Raw genomic sequence first — 20,649 nt, forward strand, 5'->3', positions numbered from 1 at the left:
GAAACTGGGACTGAGGCCTGTTGGGGAGAGAGAGAGAGTTAATATATAGGAAACTGGGACAGAGAGAGAGAGAGAGTTAATATATAGGAAACTGGGACTGAGGCCTGTTGGGGAGAGAGAGAGAGAGTTAATATATAGGAAACTGGGACTGAGGCCTGTTGGGGAGAGAGAGAGAGTTAATATATAGGAGACTGGGACTGAGGCCTGTTGGGGAGAGAGAGAGAGTTAATATATAGGAAACTGGGACTGAGGCCTGTTGGTTAATATATAGGAGAGAGAGAGAGAGAGAGTTAATATATAGGAATGGGACTGAGAGAGAGAGAGAGTTAATATATAGGAGACTGGGACTGAGGCCTGTTGGGGAGAGAGAGAGAGTTAATATATAGGAGACTGGGACTGAGAGGGCCAATTGTGCGCCACCCTATGGGACCTCTCACCATTATAATAACCAGGGAGGTTAGCATTTACATTACATTTAAGTCATTTAGCAGACGCTCTTATCCAGAGCGACTTACATATCATAACCCCTCCAAGACATGCTAACATCTCACCATTACAATAACCAGGAAGGTTAGCATTTTATATCATAAACCCCCTCAAGACATGCTAACCTCTCACCATTACAATAACCAGGGAGGTTAGCATTTTATATCATAACTCTCAACACAGGTCCCCTCCTCCCTCCCTCCCTCCCCTCAGTCTAACCTGTTAATATAGGCCCCCTCCCTCTCCCAATCTAACCTGTTAATATAGGCCCCCTCCTCCCTCCCTCTCCCAGTCTAACCTGTTAATATAGGCCCCTCCCTCCCCAGTCTAACCTGTTAATATAGGCCCCCTCCCTCCCCCAGTCTAATAGGCCCCCTCCTCCCTCCCTCTCCCAGTCTAACCTGTTAATATAGGCCCCCTCCTCCCTCCCTCTCCCAGTCTAGCCTGTTAATATAGGCCCCCTCCTCCCTCCCTCTCCCAGTCTAACCTGTTAATATAGGCCCCCTCCTCCTCCCTCCCTCTCCCAGTCTAACCTGTTAATATAGGCCCCCTCCTCCCTCCCTCTCCCAGTCTAACCTGTTAATATAGGCCCCCTCCTCCCTCCCTCTCCCAGTCTAACCTGTTAATATAGGCCCCCTCCTCCCTCCCTCTCCCAGTCTAACCTGTTAATATAGGCCCCCTCCTCCCTCCCTCTCCCAGTCTAACCTGTTAATATAGGCCCCCTCCTCCCTCCCTCTCCCAGTCTAACCTGTTAATATAGGCCCCCTCCTCCCTCACTCTCCCAGTCTAACCTGTTAATATAGGCCCCCTCCCCCTCCCTCTCTAACCTGTTAATATAGGCCCCCTCCTCCCTCCCTCTCCCAGTCTAACCTGTTCATGAAGGTCCCCTCCGCCCTCCCTCTCCCAGTCTAACCTGTTAATATAGGCCCCCTCCTCACTCCCTCTCCCAGTCTAACCTGTTAATATAGGCCCCCCCTCCCCCCTCCCAGTCTAACCTGTTAATATAGGCCCCCTCCTCCCTCCCTCTCCCAGTCTAACCTGTTAATATAGGCCCCCTCCTCCCTCCCTCCCCCAGTCTAACCTGTTAATATAGGCCCCCCCTCCCTCCCGCAGTGTAACCTGTTAATATAGGCCCCCTCCCCCTCCCTCCCCCAGTCTAACCTGTTAATATAGGCCCCCTCCTCCCTCCCTCTCCCAGTCTAACCTGTTAATATAGGCCCCCTCCTCCCTCCCTCTCCCAGTCTAACCTGTTAATATAGGCCCCCTCCTCCCTCCCTCCCCAGTCTAACCTGTTAATATAGGCCCCCCCCCCTCCCTCCCCCAGTGTAACCTGTTAATATAGGCCCCCTCCCCCTCCCTCCCCCAGTCTAACCTGTTAATATAGGCCCCTCCCCCCCTCCCCCAGTCTAACCTGTTAATATAGGCCCCCTCCCCCTCCCTCCCCCAGTCTAACCTGTTAATATAGGCCCCTCCCTCCCCCAGTCTAACCTGTTAATATAGGCCCCTCCCTCCCCCAGTCTAACCTGTTAATATAGGCCCCTCCCTCCCCCAGTCTAACCTGTTAATATAGGCCCCTCCCTCCCCCAGTCTAACCTGTTCATGAAGGTCCATGACCATGGCTTCTTGCTGCTGTGTGTGGTGGTGAGCTGCTTGATGAGAATGATGGACAGCGGGGTGCAGTAACCGTGGAGACAGGGCAGGGGGGTGGAACGCTCGAGGCTCCTCCACGCCCCCACCGGCAAGGGCTGGGGGCTGGCCGTAGGGGGGAGGAGGGGGGTGAGAGTAGCTCTGGTGGGGGTGAGGGTAGTGGTGGCGGTAGCTTTGGTCCTGGGGGTCCAGTCGGATGGAGGGGGAGGAGGGGTGGTGGGGAGGAGGAGGAGGGGGAGGTGACGGGGGTAACGCGCTGGAGGACTGGAGGGAGGAGAGTTAAGTCTTCATCATTCTGATAAGTATCATACATCAACACAATATGTCATCACCATAGTTACAATCATCATCATCATCTTGTTACTGGTAAATATTGACTAGAGCTCAGCATTTCAAACTGACTGACTTGCTGGCTAACTGACTGACTGACTAACTGACTGACTGGCTGGTTAACTGACTGGCTAACTGACTGACTGGCTGGCTGGCTGGCTAGCTTACTAACTGACTGGCTGGCTGGCTAACTGACTGGCTGGCTGACTGACTGGCGGGCTAACTGACTGGCTGGCTAACTGACTGGCTGGCTAACTGACTGGCTGGCTAACTGGCTGGATAACTGACTGGTTGGCTAACTGGCTGACTTACTGGTTAACTGACTGGCTAATTGACTGACTGACTGGCTGGCTAACTGACTGGCTGGCTAATTGACTGGCTAACTGGCTGGCTGGCTGGCTGGCTGGCTGGCTGGCTAACTGACTGGCTGGCTAACTGGCTGGCTGGCTAGCTTACTAACTGACTGGCTGGCTGGCTAATTGACTGGCTGGCTAATTGACTGACTGACTGGGTGACTGGCTGGCTAACTGACTGGCTGGCTGACTGACTGGCTGGCTGGCTAACTGACTGGCTGGCTAACTGGCTGGCTGGCTAACTGACTGGCTGGCTGGATAACTGACTGGTTGGCTAACTGGCTGACTTACTGGTTAACTGACTGGCTAATTGACTGACTGACTGGCTGTCTAACTGACTGGCTAGCTAACTGACTGGCTGGCTAACTGACTGGCTGGCTAATTGACTGGCTGGCTAACTGACTGGCTGGCTAATTGACTGGCTGGCTAATTGACTGGCTGGCTGGCTAACTGACTGGCTGGCTGACTGGCTAACTGACTGGCTGGCTGACTGGCTAACTGACTGGCTGGCTGACTGGCTAACTGACTGGCTGGCTAACTGACTGGCTGGCTAACTGGCTGGCTAACTGGCTGGCTGGCTAACTGGCTGGCTGGCTTACTAACTGACTGGCTGGGTGGCTAATTGACTGGCTGGGTGGCTAATTGACTGGCTGGGTGGCTAATTGACTGGCTGGCTAATTGACTGACTGGCTAATTGACTGACTGACTGGGTGACTGGCTGACTGGCTGGCTGGCTAACTGGCTGGCTAACTGACTGGCTGGCTGGCTAACTGACTGGCTGGCTGGCTAACTGGCTGGCTGGCTGGCTGGCTAACTGACTGGCTGGCTGGCTAACTGGCTGGCTGGCTAACTGGCTGGCTAACTGACTGGCTGGCTAACTGACTGGCTGGCTAACTGACTGACTGGCTGGCTGGCTGGCTAACTGACTGACTGGCTAGCCGACTAACTATCAAACGAACAAAGTAACCAAGCTAAAGAGCCCAGTACCAGGTGAAGTCTCTCACCTGTGTCTGTGTCTGACAGGTGTATGGCAGCGCTCCTGGTGGTAATGGGGGTGGGGGTTAGGAGGAGGTCTGCGACTGTGGGGCAGCTCCCACGGCCTCATTGGTGGAGAGGGGTTGGAGGGTGGGGTCACCGTGGAGAGATCCAGCACTGATTGGCCAGATAATCTCTGACGCTTTGGACTGGGACTGTCCTCAGTCTGCTGGAAGGGATCGGAAGAAAATGGAGAGGAGAAAAGGAGGAGGAGGGGGAGGGCGCGAGGGTGAGGGCGCGAGGAGGAGGGTGAGAGCGCGAGGAGGAGGGTGAGAGCGCGAGGAGGAGGGTGAGAGCGCGAGGAGGAGGGTGAGAGCGCGAGGAGGAGGGTGAGAGCGCGAGGAGGAGGGTGAGGGCGCGAGGAGGAGGGTGAGAGCGCGAGGAGGAGGGTGAGAGCGCGAGGAGGAGGGTGAGAGCGAGGAGGAGAGATAAACCAAGGTTAGTTTCACATACCACCTATAACTCCATCATGAATCAATAGAGATGTAGCAGACCCTCTGATTAACAGTCCATATTGTTGCTCAGTAACACACAGGCCCTACTCTACCCACCATTAACACACAGGCACTACTCTACCCCCCTACTCTACCCCATATTGTTGCTCAGTAACACACAATCCCCATTAACACACAGGCCCTACTCTACCCCCATTAACACACAGGCCCTACTCTACCCCCATTAACACACAGGCCCTACTCTACCCCCATTAACACACAGGCCCTACTCTACCCCCATTAACACACAGGCCCTACTCTACCCCCATTAACACACAGGCCCTACTCTACCCCCATTAACACACAGGCCCTACTCTACCCCCATTAACACACAGGCCCTACTCTACCCCCATTAACACACAGGCCCTACTCTACCCCCATTAACACACTGGCCCTACTCTACCCCCATTAACACACTGGCCCTACTCTACCCCCATTAACACACTGGCCCTACTCTACCCCCATTAACACACTGGCCCTACTCTACCCCCATTAACACACTGGCCCTACTCTACCCCCATTGACACACTGGCCCTACTCTACCCCCATTGACACACAGGCCCTACTCTACCCCCATTGACACACAGGCCCTACTCTACCCCCATTGACACACAGGCCCTACTCTACCCCCATTGACACACAGGCCCTACTCTACCCCCATTGACACACAGGCCCTACTCTACCCCCATTGACACACAGGCCCTACTCTACCCCCATTGACACACAGGCCCTACTCTACCCCCTACTCTACCCCATATTGTTGCTCAGTAACACACAGGCCCTACTCTACCCCCATTAACACACAGGCCCTATTCTACCCCCATTAACACACAGGCACTACTCTACCCCCTACTCTACCCCATATTGTTGCTCAGTAACACACAGGCCCTACTCTACCCCCATTAACACACAGGCCCTACTCTACCCCCATTAACACACAGGCCCTACTCTACCCCCATTAACACACTGGCCCTACTCTACCCCCATTAACACACTGGCCCTACTCTACCCCCATTAACACACTGGCCCTACTCTACCCCCATTAACACACTGGCCCTACTCTACCCCCATTAACATACTGGCCCTACTCTACCCCCATTAACACACAGGCCCTACTCTACCCCCATTAACACACAGGCCCTACTCTACCCCCTACTCTACCCCATATTGTTGCTCAGTAACACACAGGCCCTACTCTACCCCCATTAACACACAGGCCCTATTCTACCCCCATTAACACACAGGCACTACTCTACCCCCTACTCTAGCCCATATTGTTGCTCAGTAACACACAGGCCCTACTCTACCCCCATTAACACACAGGCCCTACTCTACCCCCATTAACACACAGGCCCTACTCTACCCCCATTAACACACAGGCCCTACTCTACCCCATATTGTGACTCATGGCATTTCCTCTGAGACATGAATACAGACCGATAGCAGAGTCATCTCCAGTTGAGATGCAGTGAGACATACAGACATAGGTTGGGGAACACTGTTCAGTCAGCGGTGAGTCACATACTTACCCGGAAAGAGCTCACTCACTCCCTCGAACACACACACACACACACACACCAGCTCATGTGCGATTCACACCAGTGTTCATTTCATCAACTACAGAGATGAAAATATTAGTCAACACACCTATTTTTCAGAGGCAATTGACGAGACTGTAACTGACTAAATAGACCCCCAAAAAACTAGAACTAAAAAGGAAAAATGATTTTAACTAAAACAAAGTAAATTATCTCTGACTAAAATTTGCTATTTGCAATCTGGTGACAACAAATCATTGATGCAAACAAGGCACACACATACCGATGATGTTACCTAATGCTAACTAGCTAGCTGCAACCTATCAGACCACTACTGGTGATGCTACTTAATGCCAGCTAGCTCGCTGCAACCTATCAGACCACTACTGGTGATGCTACTTAATGCTAGCTAGCTCGCTGCAACCTATCAGACCACTACTGGTGATGCTACTTAATGCTAGCTAGCTGGCTTCAACCTATCAGACCACTACTCCTGCCACCTACCCTCCAGTACAGCTACAGGAGGGTGGGTGGCAGGTCTCCAGACTGACGATTTAGTGACAATGGTGTGTGCCTTGCCACCGGGGGGGGGCATGGTGTGTGCCTTGCCACCAGAGGGGGGCATGGTGTGGGCCTTGCCACCAGAGGGGGGCATGGTGTGGGCCTTGCCACCAGAGGGGGGGGGGCATGGTGTGGGCCTTGCCACCAGGGGAGAATAGACTGAATCATGATGGTCTAGTCTATTGAGACGTTACAGAACAGAGAGAATAGGAAACAGTGTCCTCAGTAAGTCAGCTTTAAACAGTCACAGCCCCTGACACACACACACACACACACACACACACACACACACACACACACACGGAACGTGATTGCTAACAGGAAACAGCTGGATCGCAGGCTGCAGACATACACCCACAGTCACACCCACAGGATGCAGGCAGGCAGCTGCCACTGAGCAGACAGTTTTACAGGCAATAACACCCTCAGCATCTGTACTAGTCCATTTCAACTCCAGCTTCAGACTAGCACAGACACACGAATGAATAATGAGGGAGAAAGTTAGACGCACAAATATCTTAACCCCCCCAAGACATGCTAACCTCTCTGGTTATTGTAATGGTGAGAGGTTAGCATGTCTTGGGGGGGTTATGATATAAAATGCTAACCTCCCTGGTTATTGTAATGGTGAGAGGTTAGCATGTCTTGGGGGGGGTTATGATATAAAATGCTAACCTCCCTGGTTATTGTAATGGTGAGATGTTAGCATGTCTTGGGGGTTATGATATAAAATGCTAACCTCCCTGGTTATTGTAATGGTGAGATGTTAGCATGTCTTGGGGGGGTTATGATATAAAATGCTAACCTCCCTGGTTATTGTAATGGTGAGAGGTTAGCATGTCTTGGGGGGTTATGATATAAAATGCTAACCTCCCTGGTTATTGTAATGGTGAGATGTTAGCATGTCTTGGGGGGTTATGATATAAAATGCTAACCTCCCTGGTTATTGTAATGGTGAGAGGTTAGCATGTCTTGGGGGGGGGGGGTTATGATATAAAATGCTAACCTCCCTGGTTATTGTAATGGTGAGAGGTTAGCATGTCTTGGGGGGGGTTATGATATAAAATGCTAACCTCCCTGGTTATTGTAATGGTGAGAGGTTAGCATGTCTTGGGGGGGTTATGATATAAAATGCTAACCTCCCTGGTTATTGTAATGGTGAGAGGTTAGCATGTCTCGGGGGGGTTATGATATAAAATGCTAACCTCCCTGGTTATTGTAATGGTGAGAGGTCTCATAGGGCGGCTCACAATTGGCCCAGTGTCGTGCATCCAGCTCAAAATCCTAAGGACAGCCAGTATAACTATTCAACCTCCCCCCCCCGTTACACACCATCCTAAATTATTCATCCTTGTTGCCCCCTCTATAGTTTTGTCACGGTACAGATACCCCAGCCACAGCGTCACGATGCCACAGCGTCACGATACCCCAGCCACAGCGTCACGATACGATACCCCACAGCGTCACGATACGATACCCCACAGCGTCACGATACGATACCCCACAGCGCCACGATACGATACCCCACAGCGCCACGATACGATACCCCACAGCGCCACGATACGATACCCCACAGCGCCACGATACGATACCCCACAGCGCCACGATACGATACCCCACAGCGTCACGATACGATACCCCACAGCGTCACGATACGATACCCCACAGCGTCACGATACGATACCCCAGCCACAGCGTCACGATACCCCACCCCCACAGCGTCACGATAACCCACCCCCACAGCGTCACGATAACCCACCCCCACAGCGTCACGATACCCCACCCCCACAGCGTCACGATACCCCACCCCACAGCGTCACGATACCCCACAGCGTCACGATACGATACCCCACAGCGTCACGATGCCCCAGCATCACGATACCCCAGCCACAGCGTCACGATACCCCAGCCACAGCGTCACGATACCCCACCCCACAGCGTCACGATACCCCACCCCACAGCCTCACGATACCCCACCCCACAGCCTCACGATACCCCACCCCACAGCCTCACGATACCCCACCCCACAGCCTCACGATACCCCAACGCCACAGCGTCACGATACCCCACGCCACAGCGTCACGATACCCCACGCCACAGCGTCACGATACCCCACGCCACAGCGTCACGATACCCCACCCCACAGCGTCACGATACCCCACCCCACAGCGTCACGATACCCCACCCCCACAGCGTCACGATACGATACCCCACAGCGTCACGATACGATACCCCACAGCGTCACGATACGATACCCCACAGCGTCACGATACGATGCCCCAGCGTCACGATGCCCCAGCGTCACGATGCCCCAGCCACAGCGTCACGATGCCCCAGCCACAGCGTCACGATGCCCCAGCGTCACGATGCCCCAGCCACAGCGTCACGATACCCCAGCCACAGCGTCACGATACCCCAGCCACAGCGTCACGATACCCCAGCCACAGCGTCACGATACCCCAGCCACAGCGTCACGATACCCCACCCCACAGCGTCACGATACCCCACCGCGTCACGATACCCCACCCCACCCCACTGCGTCACGATACCCCACCCCACCCCACTGCGTCACGATACCCCACCCCACCCCACTGCGTCACGATACCCCACCCCACCCACTGCGTCACGATACCCCACCCCACTGCGTCACGATACCCCACCCCACCCCACTGCGTCACGATACCCCACCCCACTGCGTCACGATACCCCACCCCACCCCACCCCACTGCGCGTACCCCACCCGATACCCCATACCCCACCCCACTGCGTCACGATACCCCACCCCACTGCGTCACGATACCCCACCCCACTGCGTCACGATACCCCACCCCACTGCGTCACGATACCCCACCCCACCCCACTGCGTCACGATACCCCACCCCACCCCACTGCGTCACGATACCCCACCCCACCCCACTGCGTCACGATACCCCACCCCACCCCACTGCGTCACAATACCCCACCCCACAGCGGCACGATACCAAGGCAGAAAAAGTAGGTATATTAGCCCAAGTTACAGAATGGACCTTGATCCAAACAGATAAACTCAGTTGTTGCTCTCTTCAAATGGTTGGGCAGTTCAATATCATTACACTGTACTTGTCCACATAATTCCAGAGACCACCATGTATGTTATTAATGAATCAATCAATACAAAAATCAATGACTGTGTTTACCAATCTAACTACATAACGACATCATGTCAGTCATTTATTTGAATGGTAAATCTCTATTGATAAACTGGGTGAATCAAGCTGTAGCCTGGCTCTATCCACAACACAGGTGAACAGATATTCAACAGGAGTGGATGTGTTGAGTTATTGAGCTTGTTGTGGCTCATTTCATTGGGTTACAGATGAGTTATTGAGCTTGTTGTGGCTCATTTCATTGGGTTACAGATGAGTTATTGAGCTTGTTGTGGCTCATTTCATTGGGTTACAGATGAGTTATTGAGCTTGTTGTGGCTCATTTCATTGGGTTACAGATGAGTTATTGAGCTTGTTGTGGCTCATTTCATTGGGTTACAGATGAAACACTGTTTCCCTTTTCCATTCAGGATACATTGTATTGGCAAACTGCTCAGAGAACATACAGTATTATTTGAATTGTACCGGTCAACATTGGCATTAGTTCGAGCTTCTTTTATTAAAAGAAGGGTGCACTGTCTCTTTAACCAGTAATGACATCATTCACGAGGGGACGGCCCAGGAGTCAGTCAGCTGACCCAATAGATCATCTTTGGGAGAGACACGAGACAGACTGTCTTTTGGGTGGCAATCAGTTTTGAAAATAAAATCTGCATATTTCACAAACAAAGTACTAGGAGTAGTGAATTGATGTTAGCTTTAGCTGTTAGCTAGCAAGGAAGCTACTGGTATCTTCTAGCATTGTCAAGTTATTCTAGCCTGTATGGACATTGTATTTATTTATCTGTAATTTATATTTACGCTTTATTCAACTAGGCAAGTCAGTTAAGAACAAATTCTTATTAAATATGACGGCCTAGGACCAGTGGGTTAACTGCGGCAGATTTTGACCTTGTTAGCTCGGGGATACTGGCCCAACCCTCTAGCCACTAGGCTCCCCCTCTAGCCACTAGGCTCCCCCTCTAGCCACTAGGCTCCCCCTCTAGCCACTAGGCTCCCCCTCCAGCCCAGACTCCCCTCTAGCAGCCCAGACTCCCCCTCCCAGACTCCCCTCTAGCAGCCCAGACTCCCTAGCAGCCCACTAGCAGCCCAGGCTCCCCCTCTAGCAGCCCAGGCTCCCCTCTAGCAGCCCAGGCTCCCCCTCTAGCAGCCCAGGCTCCCCCTCTAGCAGCCCAGGCTCCCCCTCTAGCAGCCCACTAGCAGCCCAGGCTCCCCCTCTAGCAGCCCAGGCTCCCCCTCTAGCCACTAGGCTCCCCCTCTAGCCACTAGGCAGCCCACTAGGCTCCCCCTCAGCCACTAGGCTCCCCCTCTAGCCACTAGGCTCCCCCTCTAGCCACAGACTCTAGCCACTAGGCTCCCCCTCTAGCCACTAGGCTCCCCCTCTAGCAGCCCAGACTCCCCTCTAGCAGCCCAGACTCCCCATGATAGCAGCCCAGACTCCCAGGCTAGCAGTGAGTCAGTAGAGTAGGCATGATGCAACCCTGACTCCCAGGCTAGCAGTGGAGTAGACATGATGCAGTCCAGACTCCCAGGCTAGCAGTGAGTCAGTGGAGTAGACATGATGCAGCCCAGACTCCCAGGCTAGCAGTGAGTCAGTGGAGTAGACATGATGCAGCCCAGACTCCCAGGCTAGCAGTGGAGTAGACATGATGCAGCCCAGACTCCCAGGCTAGCAGTGAGTCAGTGGAGGAGACATGATGCAGCCCAGACTCCCAGGCTAGCAGTGGAGCAGACAGGGTGGTCTATAATAGCAGACCCCCAGACACCCTAGACCCACCCCCCACCCTAGGCACCGAGACCCCTTACACACACACCTAGACCTCACTCCCCCCACACCTCCCTAAAACTCCCACCCACAGCCCCCTAAGACCCCCCCACACACCCCATCACCACCCCTCTTGATTTCAAATCTATATATTTTCCTGAACCACCATGCCTGCCCTCCTCAGAAAGCAGCACCCTCCACACACAGCCCAGAGGAATGTACCTGACAGTTTCTCTCTCACCATGAGGTCATATCTGTAAACACTAGAGGAGCTGTTGGAGCACGATATCATGACTCTCCCTCTGTGTGTGTGTGTGTGTGTGTGTGTGTGTGTGTGTGTGTGTGTGTGTGTGTGTGTGTGTGTGTGTGTGTGTGTGTGTGTGTGTGTGTGTGTGTGTGTGTGTGTGTGTGTGATCTCACCTTGTCACCCTCCTCTCCACAGGCATGGTCAGGATGGCTCCTTCCCCCTACGGCTCCTAGACACAGAGATACCATCATTACTACAGACCCTGGTTCAAACCCAGGCTGGATCACAACCGGCTGTGATTGGGAATCCCATAGGGCGGCGCACAATTGGCCCGGTGTCGTCCGGGTTTGGCCGTCACAGTAAATAAGAATTTGTTACTTAACTGACTTGCCTAGTTAAATAAAATAAAATATTAACAGTGGTAGACTGGCCCCTAGACACAGAGATACCATTATTAACAGTGGTAGACTGGTCCCTAGACACAGAGATACCATTATAAACAGTGGTAGACTGGCCCCTAGACACAGAGATACCATTATAAACAGTGGTAGACTGGCCCCTAGACACAGAGATACCATTATAAACAGTGGTAGACTGGCCCCTAGACACAGAGATACCATTATAAACAGTGGTAGACTGGCCCCTAGACACAGAGATACCATTATAAACAGTGGTAGACTGGCCCCTAGACACAGAGATAACATTATAAACAGTGGTAGACTGGCCCCTAAACACAGAGATACCATTATTAACAGCGGTAAACTGGCCCCTATGGCCCCTAGATACCATTATAAACATGATACTGGCTATATAGGCAGATGATAACATTATGATACTACGGCTATAGACTAGCTGATACTACGGCTATAGACTAGCTGATACTACGGCTATATAGACTAGCTGATACTACGGCTATATAGACTAGATGATACTACGGCTATATAGACTAGATGATACTACGGCTATATAGACTAGATGATACTACGGCTAGATGATACTACGGCTATATAGACTAGCTGATACTACGGCTATATAGACTAGCTGATACTACGGCTAGATGATACTACGGCTATATAGACTAGCTGATACTACGGCTAGATGATACTACGGCTATATAGACTAGCTGATACTACGGCTAGATGATACTACGGCTATATAGACTAGATGATACTACGGCTATATAGACTAGATGATACTACGGCTATATAGACTAGATGATACTACGGCTAGATGATACTACGGCTAGATGATACTACGGCTAGATGATACTACGGCTAGATGATACTACGGCTAGATGATACTACGGCTAGATGATACTCAGCCTCCAGTATTTATGCTGCAGTAGTTTATGTGTCGGGGGGCTAGGGTCAGTTTGTTTATCTGGAGTACTTCTCCTGTCCTATTCGGTGTCCTGTGTAAATCTAAGTGTGCGTTCTCTAATCTCTCTCGGAGGACCTGAGCCCTAGAACCATGCCCCAGGACTACCTGACATGATGACTCCTTGCTGTCCCCAGTCCACCTGGCCATGCTGCTGCTCCAGTTTCAACTGGCCTGGGCCCTAGGACCATGTCCCAGGACTACCTGACATGAGGACTCCTTGCTGTCCCCAGTCCACCTGGCCATGCTCCTGCTCCAGTTTCAACTGTTCTGCCTTACTATTATTCAACCATGCTGGTCATTTATGAACATTTGAACATCTTGGCCACGTTCTGTTATAATCTCCACCCGGCACAGCCAGAAGAGGACTGGCCACCCCACATATGCTCTCTCTAATTCTCTCTTTCTTTCTCTCTCTCGGAGGACCTGAGCCCTAGGACCGTGCCCCAGGACTACCTGACATGATGGCTCCTTGCTGTCCCCAGTCCACCTGACTGTGCTGCTGCTCCAGTTTCAACTGTTCTGCCTTATTATTATTTGACCATGCTGGTCATTTATGAACATTTGAACATCTTGGTCATTTTCTGTTATAATCTCTACCCGGCACAGCCAGAAGAGGACTGGCCACCCCACATAGCCCGGTTCCTCTCTAGGTTTCTTCCTAGGTTTTGGCCTTTCTAGGGAGTTTTTCCTAGCCACCGTGCTTTTACACCTGCATTGTTTGCTGTTTGGGGTTTTAGGCTGGGTTTCTGTACAGCACTTTGAGATATCAGCTGATGTACGAAGGGCTATATAAATAAATTTGATTTGATTTGATTTGATTTGATTTACTACGGCTAGATGATACTACGGCTATATAGGCTAGATGATACTACGGCTATATAGACTAGATGATACTACGGCTATATAGACTAGATGATACTACGGCTATATAGGCTAGATGATACTACGGCTACATGATACTACGGCTATATAGGCTAGATGATACTACGGCTATATAGACTAGATGATACTACGGCTACATGATACTGCGGCTATATAGACTAGCTGATACTGCGGCTATATAGACTAGCTGATACTGCGGCTATATAGACTAGCTGATACTGCGGCTATATAGACTAGCTGATACTGCGGCTATATAGACTAGCTGATACTGCGGCTATATAGACTAGCTGATACTGCGGCTATATAGACTAGCTGATACTGCGGCTATATAGACTAGCTGATACTACGGCTATATAGACTAGCTGATACTACGGCTATATAGACTAGCTGATACTACGGCTATATAGACTAGCTGATACTACGGCTATATAGACTAGCTGATACTACGGCTATATAGACTAGCTGATACTACGGCTATATAGACTAGCTGATACTACGGCTATATAGACTAGCTGATACTACGGCTATATAGACTAGCTGATACTACGGCTATATAGACTAGCTGATACTACGGCTATATAGACTAGCTGATACTACGGCTATATAGACTAGCTGATACTACGGCTAGATGATACTACGGCTATATAGACTAGCTGATACTACGGCTAGATGATACTACGGCTAGATGATACTACGGCTATATAGACTAGCTGATACTACGGCTAGATGATACTACGGCTATATAGACTAGCTGATACTACGGCTAGATGATACTACGGCTATATAGACTAGATGATACTAAGGCTATATAGACTAGATGATACTAAGGCTATATAGACTAGATGATACTACGGCTAGATGATACTACGGCTATATAGGCTAGATGACACTACGGCTATATAGGCTAGATGACACTACGGCTATATAGGCTAGATGACACTACGGCTATATAGGCTAGATGACACTACGGCTATATAGGCTAGATGACACTACGGCTATATAGGCTAGATGACACTACGGCTATATAGGCTAGATGACACTACGGCTATATAGGCTAGATGACACTACGGCTATATAGGCTAGATGACACTACGGCTATATAGGCTAGATGACACTACGGCTATATAGGCTAGATGACACTACGGCTATATAGGCTAGATGACACTACGGCTATATAGGCTAGATGACACCACGGCTATATAGGCTAGATGACACTACGGCTATATAGGCTAGATGACACTACGGCTATATAGGCTAGATGACACCACGGCTATATAGGCTAGATGACACTACGGCTATATAGGCTAGATGACACTACGGCTATATAGGCTAGATGACACTACGGCTATATAGGCTAGATGACACTACGGCTATATAGGCTAGATGACACTACGGCTATATAGGCTAGATGACACCACGGCTATATAGGCTAGATGACACTACGGCTATATAGGCTAGATGACACTACGGCTATATAGGCTAGATGACACTACGGCTATATAGGCTAGATGACACCACGGCTATATAGGCTAGATGACACTACGGCTATATAGGCTAGATGATACTACGGCTATATAGGCTAGATGATACTACGGCTAGATGATACTACGGCTATATAGACTAGATGATACTACGGCTAGATGATACTACGGCTATATAGACTAGATGATACTACGGCTATATAGACTAGATGATACTACGGCTATATAGGCTAGATGATACTACGGCTATATAGGCTAGATGATACTACGGCTATATAGACTAGATGATACTACGGCTATATAGACTAGATGATACTACGGCTATATAGACTAGATGATACTACGGCTATATAGACTAGATGATACTACGGCTATATAGACTAGATGATACTACGGCTATATAGACTAGATGATACTACGGCTAGATGATACTACGGCTATATAGACTAGATGATACTACGGCTAGATGATACTACGGCTATATAGACTAGATGATACTACGGCTATATAGACTAGATGATACTACGGCTATATAGACTAGATGATACTACGGCTATATAGACTAGCTGATACTACGGCTATATAGACTAGCTGATACTACGGCTAGATGATACTACGGCTATATAGACTAGCTGATACTACGGCTAGATGATACTACGGCTAGATGATACTACGGCTATATAGACTAGCTGATACTACGGCTAGATGATACTACGGCTATATAGACTAGCTGATACTACGGCTAGATGATACTACGGCTATATAGACTAGATGATACTAAGGCTATATAGACTAGATGATACTAAGGCTATATAGACTAGATGATACTACGGCTAGATGATACTACGGCTAGATGATACTACAGCTATATAGACTAGATGATACTAAGGCTATATAGACTAGATGATACTACGGCTATATAGACTAGATGATACTACGGCTATATAGACTAGATGATACTACGGCTAGATAGACTAGATGATACTACGGCTAGATGATACTACGGCTAGATGATACTACGGCTAGATGATACTACGGCTAGATGATACTACGGCTAGATGATACTACGGCTAGATGATACTACGGCTATATAGGCTAGATGATACTACGGCTATATAGGCTAGATGATACTACGGCTAGATGATACTACGGCTATATAGACTAGATGATACTACGGCTAGATGATACTACGGCTATATAGACTAGATGATACTACGGCTATATAGACTAGATGATACTACGGCTATATAGACTAGATGATACTACGGCTATATAGACTAGATGATACTACGGCTATATAGACTAGATGATACTACGGCTATATAGACTAGATGATACTACGGCTATATAGACTAGATGATACTACGGCTATATAGACTAGATGATACTACGGCTAGATGATACTACGGCTAGATGATACTACGGCTAGATAGACTAGATGATACTACGGCTAGATGATACTACGGCTATATAGACTAGATGATACTACGGCTAGATGATACTACGGCTATATAGACTAGATGATACTACGGCTATATAGGCTAGATGACACTACGGCTATATAGGCTAGATGACACTACGGCTATATAGGCTAGATGACACTACGGCTATATAGGCTAGATGACACTACGGCTATATAGGCTAGATGACACTACGGCTATATAGGCCAGATGACACTACGGCTATATAGGCCAGATGACACTACGGCTATATAGGCCAGATGACACTACGGCTATATAGGCCAGATGACACTACGGCTATATAGGCCAGATGACACTACGGCTATATAGGCCAGATGACACTACGGCTATATAGGCTAGATGACACTACGGCTATATAGGCTAGATGACACTACGGCTATATAGGCTAGATGACACTACGGCTATATAGGCTAGATGACACTACGGCTATATAGGCTAGATGACACTACGGCTATATAGGCTAGATGACACTACGGCTATATAGGCTAGATGACACTACGGCTATATAGGCTAGATGACACCACGGCTATATAGGCTAGATGACACCACGGCTATATAGGCTAGATGACACCACGGCTATATAGGCTAGATGACACCACGGCTATATAGGCTAGATGACACTACGGCTATATAGGCTAGATGACACTACGGCTATATAGGCTAGATGACACTACGGCTATATAGGCTAGATGATACTACGGCTATATAGGCTAGATGATACTATGGCTATATAGGCTAGATGATACTACGGCTATATAGACTAGATGATACTACGGCTAGATGATACTACGGCTATATAGGCTAGATGATACTACGGCTATATAGGCTAGATGATACTACGGCTATATAGACTAGATGATACTACGGCTAGATGATACTACGGCTATATAGGCTAGATGATACTACGGCTATATAGACTAGATGATACTACGGCTAGATGATACTACGGCTATATAGGCTAGATGATACTACGGCTATATAGACTATATGATACTACGGCTATATAGACTAGATGATACTACGGCTATATAGACTAGATGATACTACGGCTATATAGACTAGATGATACTACGGCTATATAGACTAGGTGATACTACGGCTATATAGACTAGATGATACTACGGCTATAGGCTAGATGATACTACGGCTATAGGCTAGATGATACTACGGCTATAGGCTAGATGATACTACGGATATATAGACTAGATGATACTACGGCTATATAGTCTAGATGATACTACGGCTATATAGGCTAGATGATACTACGGCTATATAGACTAGATGATACTACGGCTATATAGACTAGATGATACTACGGCTATATAGGCTAGATGATACTACGGCTATATAGGCTAGATGATACTACGGCTATATAGGCTAGATGATACTACGGCTATATAGGCTAGATGATACTACGGCTATATAGGCTAGATGATACTACGGCTATATAGGCTAGATGATACTACGGCTATATAGGCTAGATGATACTACGGCTATATAGACTAGATGATACTACGGCTAGATGATACTACGGCTATATAGACTAGATGATACTACGGCTATATAGGCTAGATGATACTACGGCTATATAGGCTAGATGATACTACGGCTATATAGGCTAGCTGATACTACGGCTAGATGATACTACGGCAAGATGATACTACGGCTATGTAGGCTAGATGATACTACGGCTATATAGGCTAGATGATACTACGGCTATATAGGCTAGATGATACTACGGCTATATAGGCTAGATGATACTACGGCTATATAGGCTAGATGATACTACGGCTATATAGGCTAGATGATACTACGGCTATATAGGCTAGATGATACTACGGCTATATAGACTAGATGATACTACGGCTATATAGACTAGATGATACTACGGCTAGATGATACTACGGCTATATAGGCTAGATGATACTACGGCTAGATGATACTATGGCTATATAGACTAGATGATACTACGGCTATATAGACTAGATGATACTACGGCTATATAGGCTAGATGATACTATGGCTATATAGGCTAGATGATACTACGGCTATATAGACTAGATGATACTACGGCTAGATGATACTACGGCTATGTAGGCTAGCTGATACTACGGCTATATAGGCTAGTATGTTCCGGAGTTCTAAATTGAGCAGCTGCTGAAAAATGAGCTCCTGTATATATTGAGATTTAAATGTTTTTTTTAGAGTGAAGTACATCAAAAAAATCAAGAGAAAACTGCAAGACTCAATAGAAGACAAAACAAGGAACAAACCAAAAAGACAGGCTTTTGAAAAATTAACTATTTTTCATAAAATTGTACAGTTATCTTAGCTAGCTGAATTGCTAGCAGAATTGTTTACTTGTTGCTAAGCAGTTGCTAGGGACTCTCCTGGAAGAAGCTAGCTAGCTTACAAAGAATAACAACAAAAAATATCTAGTTAACAGAAGAAAGGAAGACAAAATAAGGACAAAAGAAGGACAGAAGAAAAAGGAAAAGAAAGAGGACAACATAGTGAAACAGTCAGCACTTCTATTGCAACTTGTATTTCGTCGTCCTAACGTAGTCTACACTGCTATCTGCCCAGCAGCTAGCCAGCTAGCATACGTCCACCGTCTACCGAATAGCAGCACTGTAGAAACTATTACACTCAACTGAACGACTTGATTAGTGTAGTGTTAGCTAGCTACATAGTTGTCTTTGCTGTCTTCGTATCCAAGATAATTGTGTAGTTTAGAGCGTGTAGTCTTAGAGTGATTATCTTAATTTACTGAGGTTAGCTCAGCTATTTGTCGTCCTTAACGTAGGAGACACTGCTAGCTAGCCAACAGCTAGCCAACGTCTACTGAATAGAACTTCCGCACTCAACAACCCGGTCGCTCCACAGGTAGTATCACATTTTTCATTTCATTTCATTACAGCACAACGGTTTGATTTGTTTGATCGTAGCTAGCTACATAGCTAGCTACATAGCCGTCTGTGTATCAAAGATAATTGTTGTCGTTCTTTTAACGCAACGTAACGTAATCAACACTGCTAGCTAGCCAGCTAGCCCCCCGAATAGCAGCACTGTAGAAACTATTACACTCAACGGAACAACTTGATTAGTGTAGTGTCAACAACGCAGCCACTGCCAGCTAGCCTACAAAGTCAACAACGCAGCCACTGCCAGCTAGCCTACTTCAGCAGTACTGTATCATTTTAATCATTTTAGTCAATAAGATTCTTGCTACGTAAGCTTAACTTTCTGAACATTTGAGACGTGTAGTCCACTTGTCATTCCAATCTCCTTGCATTAGCGTAGCCTCTTCTGTAGCCTGTCAACTATGTGTCTGTCTATCCCTGTTCTCTCCTCTCTGCACAGACCATACAAACGCTCCACACCGCGTGGCCGCTGCCACCCTAATCTGGTGATCCCAGCGCGCACGACCCACGTGGAGTTCCAGGTCTCCGGTAGCCTCTGGAACTGCCGATCTGCAGCCAACAAGGCAGAGTTCATCTCAGCCTATGCCTCCCTCCAGTCCCTCGACTTCTTGGCACTGACAGAAACATGGATCACCACAGATAACACTGCTACTCCTACTGCTCTCTCTTCGTCCGCCCACGTGTTCTCGCACACCCCGAGAGCTTCTGGTCAGCGGGGTGGTGGCATCGGGATCCTTATCTCTCCCAAGTGGTCATTCTCTCTTTCTCCCCTTACCCATCTGTCTATCGCCTCCTTTGAATTTCATGCTGTCACAGTTACCAGCCCTTTCAAGCTTAACATCCTTATCATTTATCGCCCTCCAGGTCCCCTCGGAGAGTTCATCAATGAGCTTGATGCC

At 48.7% G+C, this 20,649-nt stretch overlaps 1 protein-coding gene across 1 annotated transcript in view; it reads right to left on the reverse strand.

Moving 5' to 3' along the window:
• Positions 1-20,649, reverse strand: part of LOC124013264 (E3 ubiquitin-protein ligase RNF38-like) — a 54,352-nt gene that overhangs the window by 7,034 nt on the left and 26,669 nt on the right. Inside the window, exon 3 of the mRNA XM_046327523.1 lies at positions 11,776-11,831. Coding sequence (XP_046183479.1) covers positions 11,776-11,831 — 56 coding nt within the window. The remainder of the gene's footprint in view (positions 1-11,775; positions 11,832-20,649) is intronic.

The sequence above is a fragment of the Oncorhynchus gorbuscha genome, linkage group LG24, assembly GCF_021184085.1.
Source record: "Oncorhynchus gorbuscha isolate QuinsamMale2020 ecotype Even-year linkage group LG24, OgorEven_v1.0, whole genome shotgun sequence".
Lineage (NCBI taxonomy): Eukaryota > Metazoa > Chordata > Actinopteri > Salmoniformes > Salmonidae > Oncorhynchus > Oncorhynchus gorbuscha.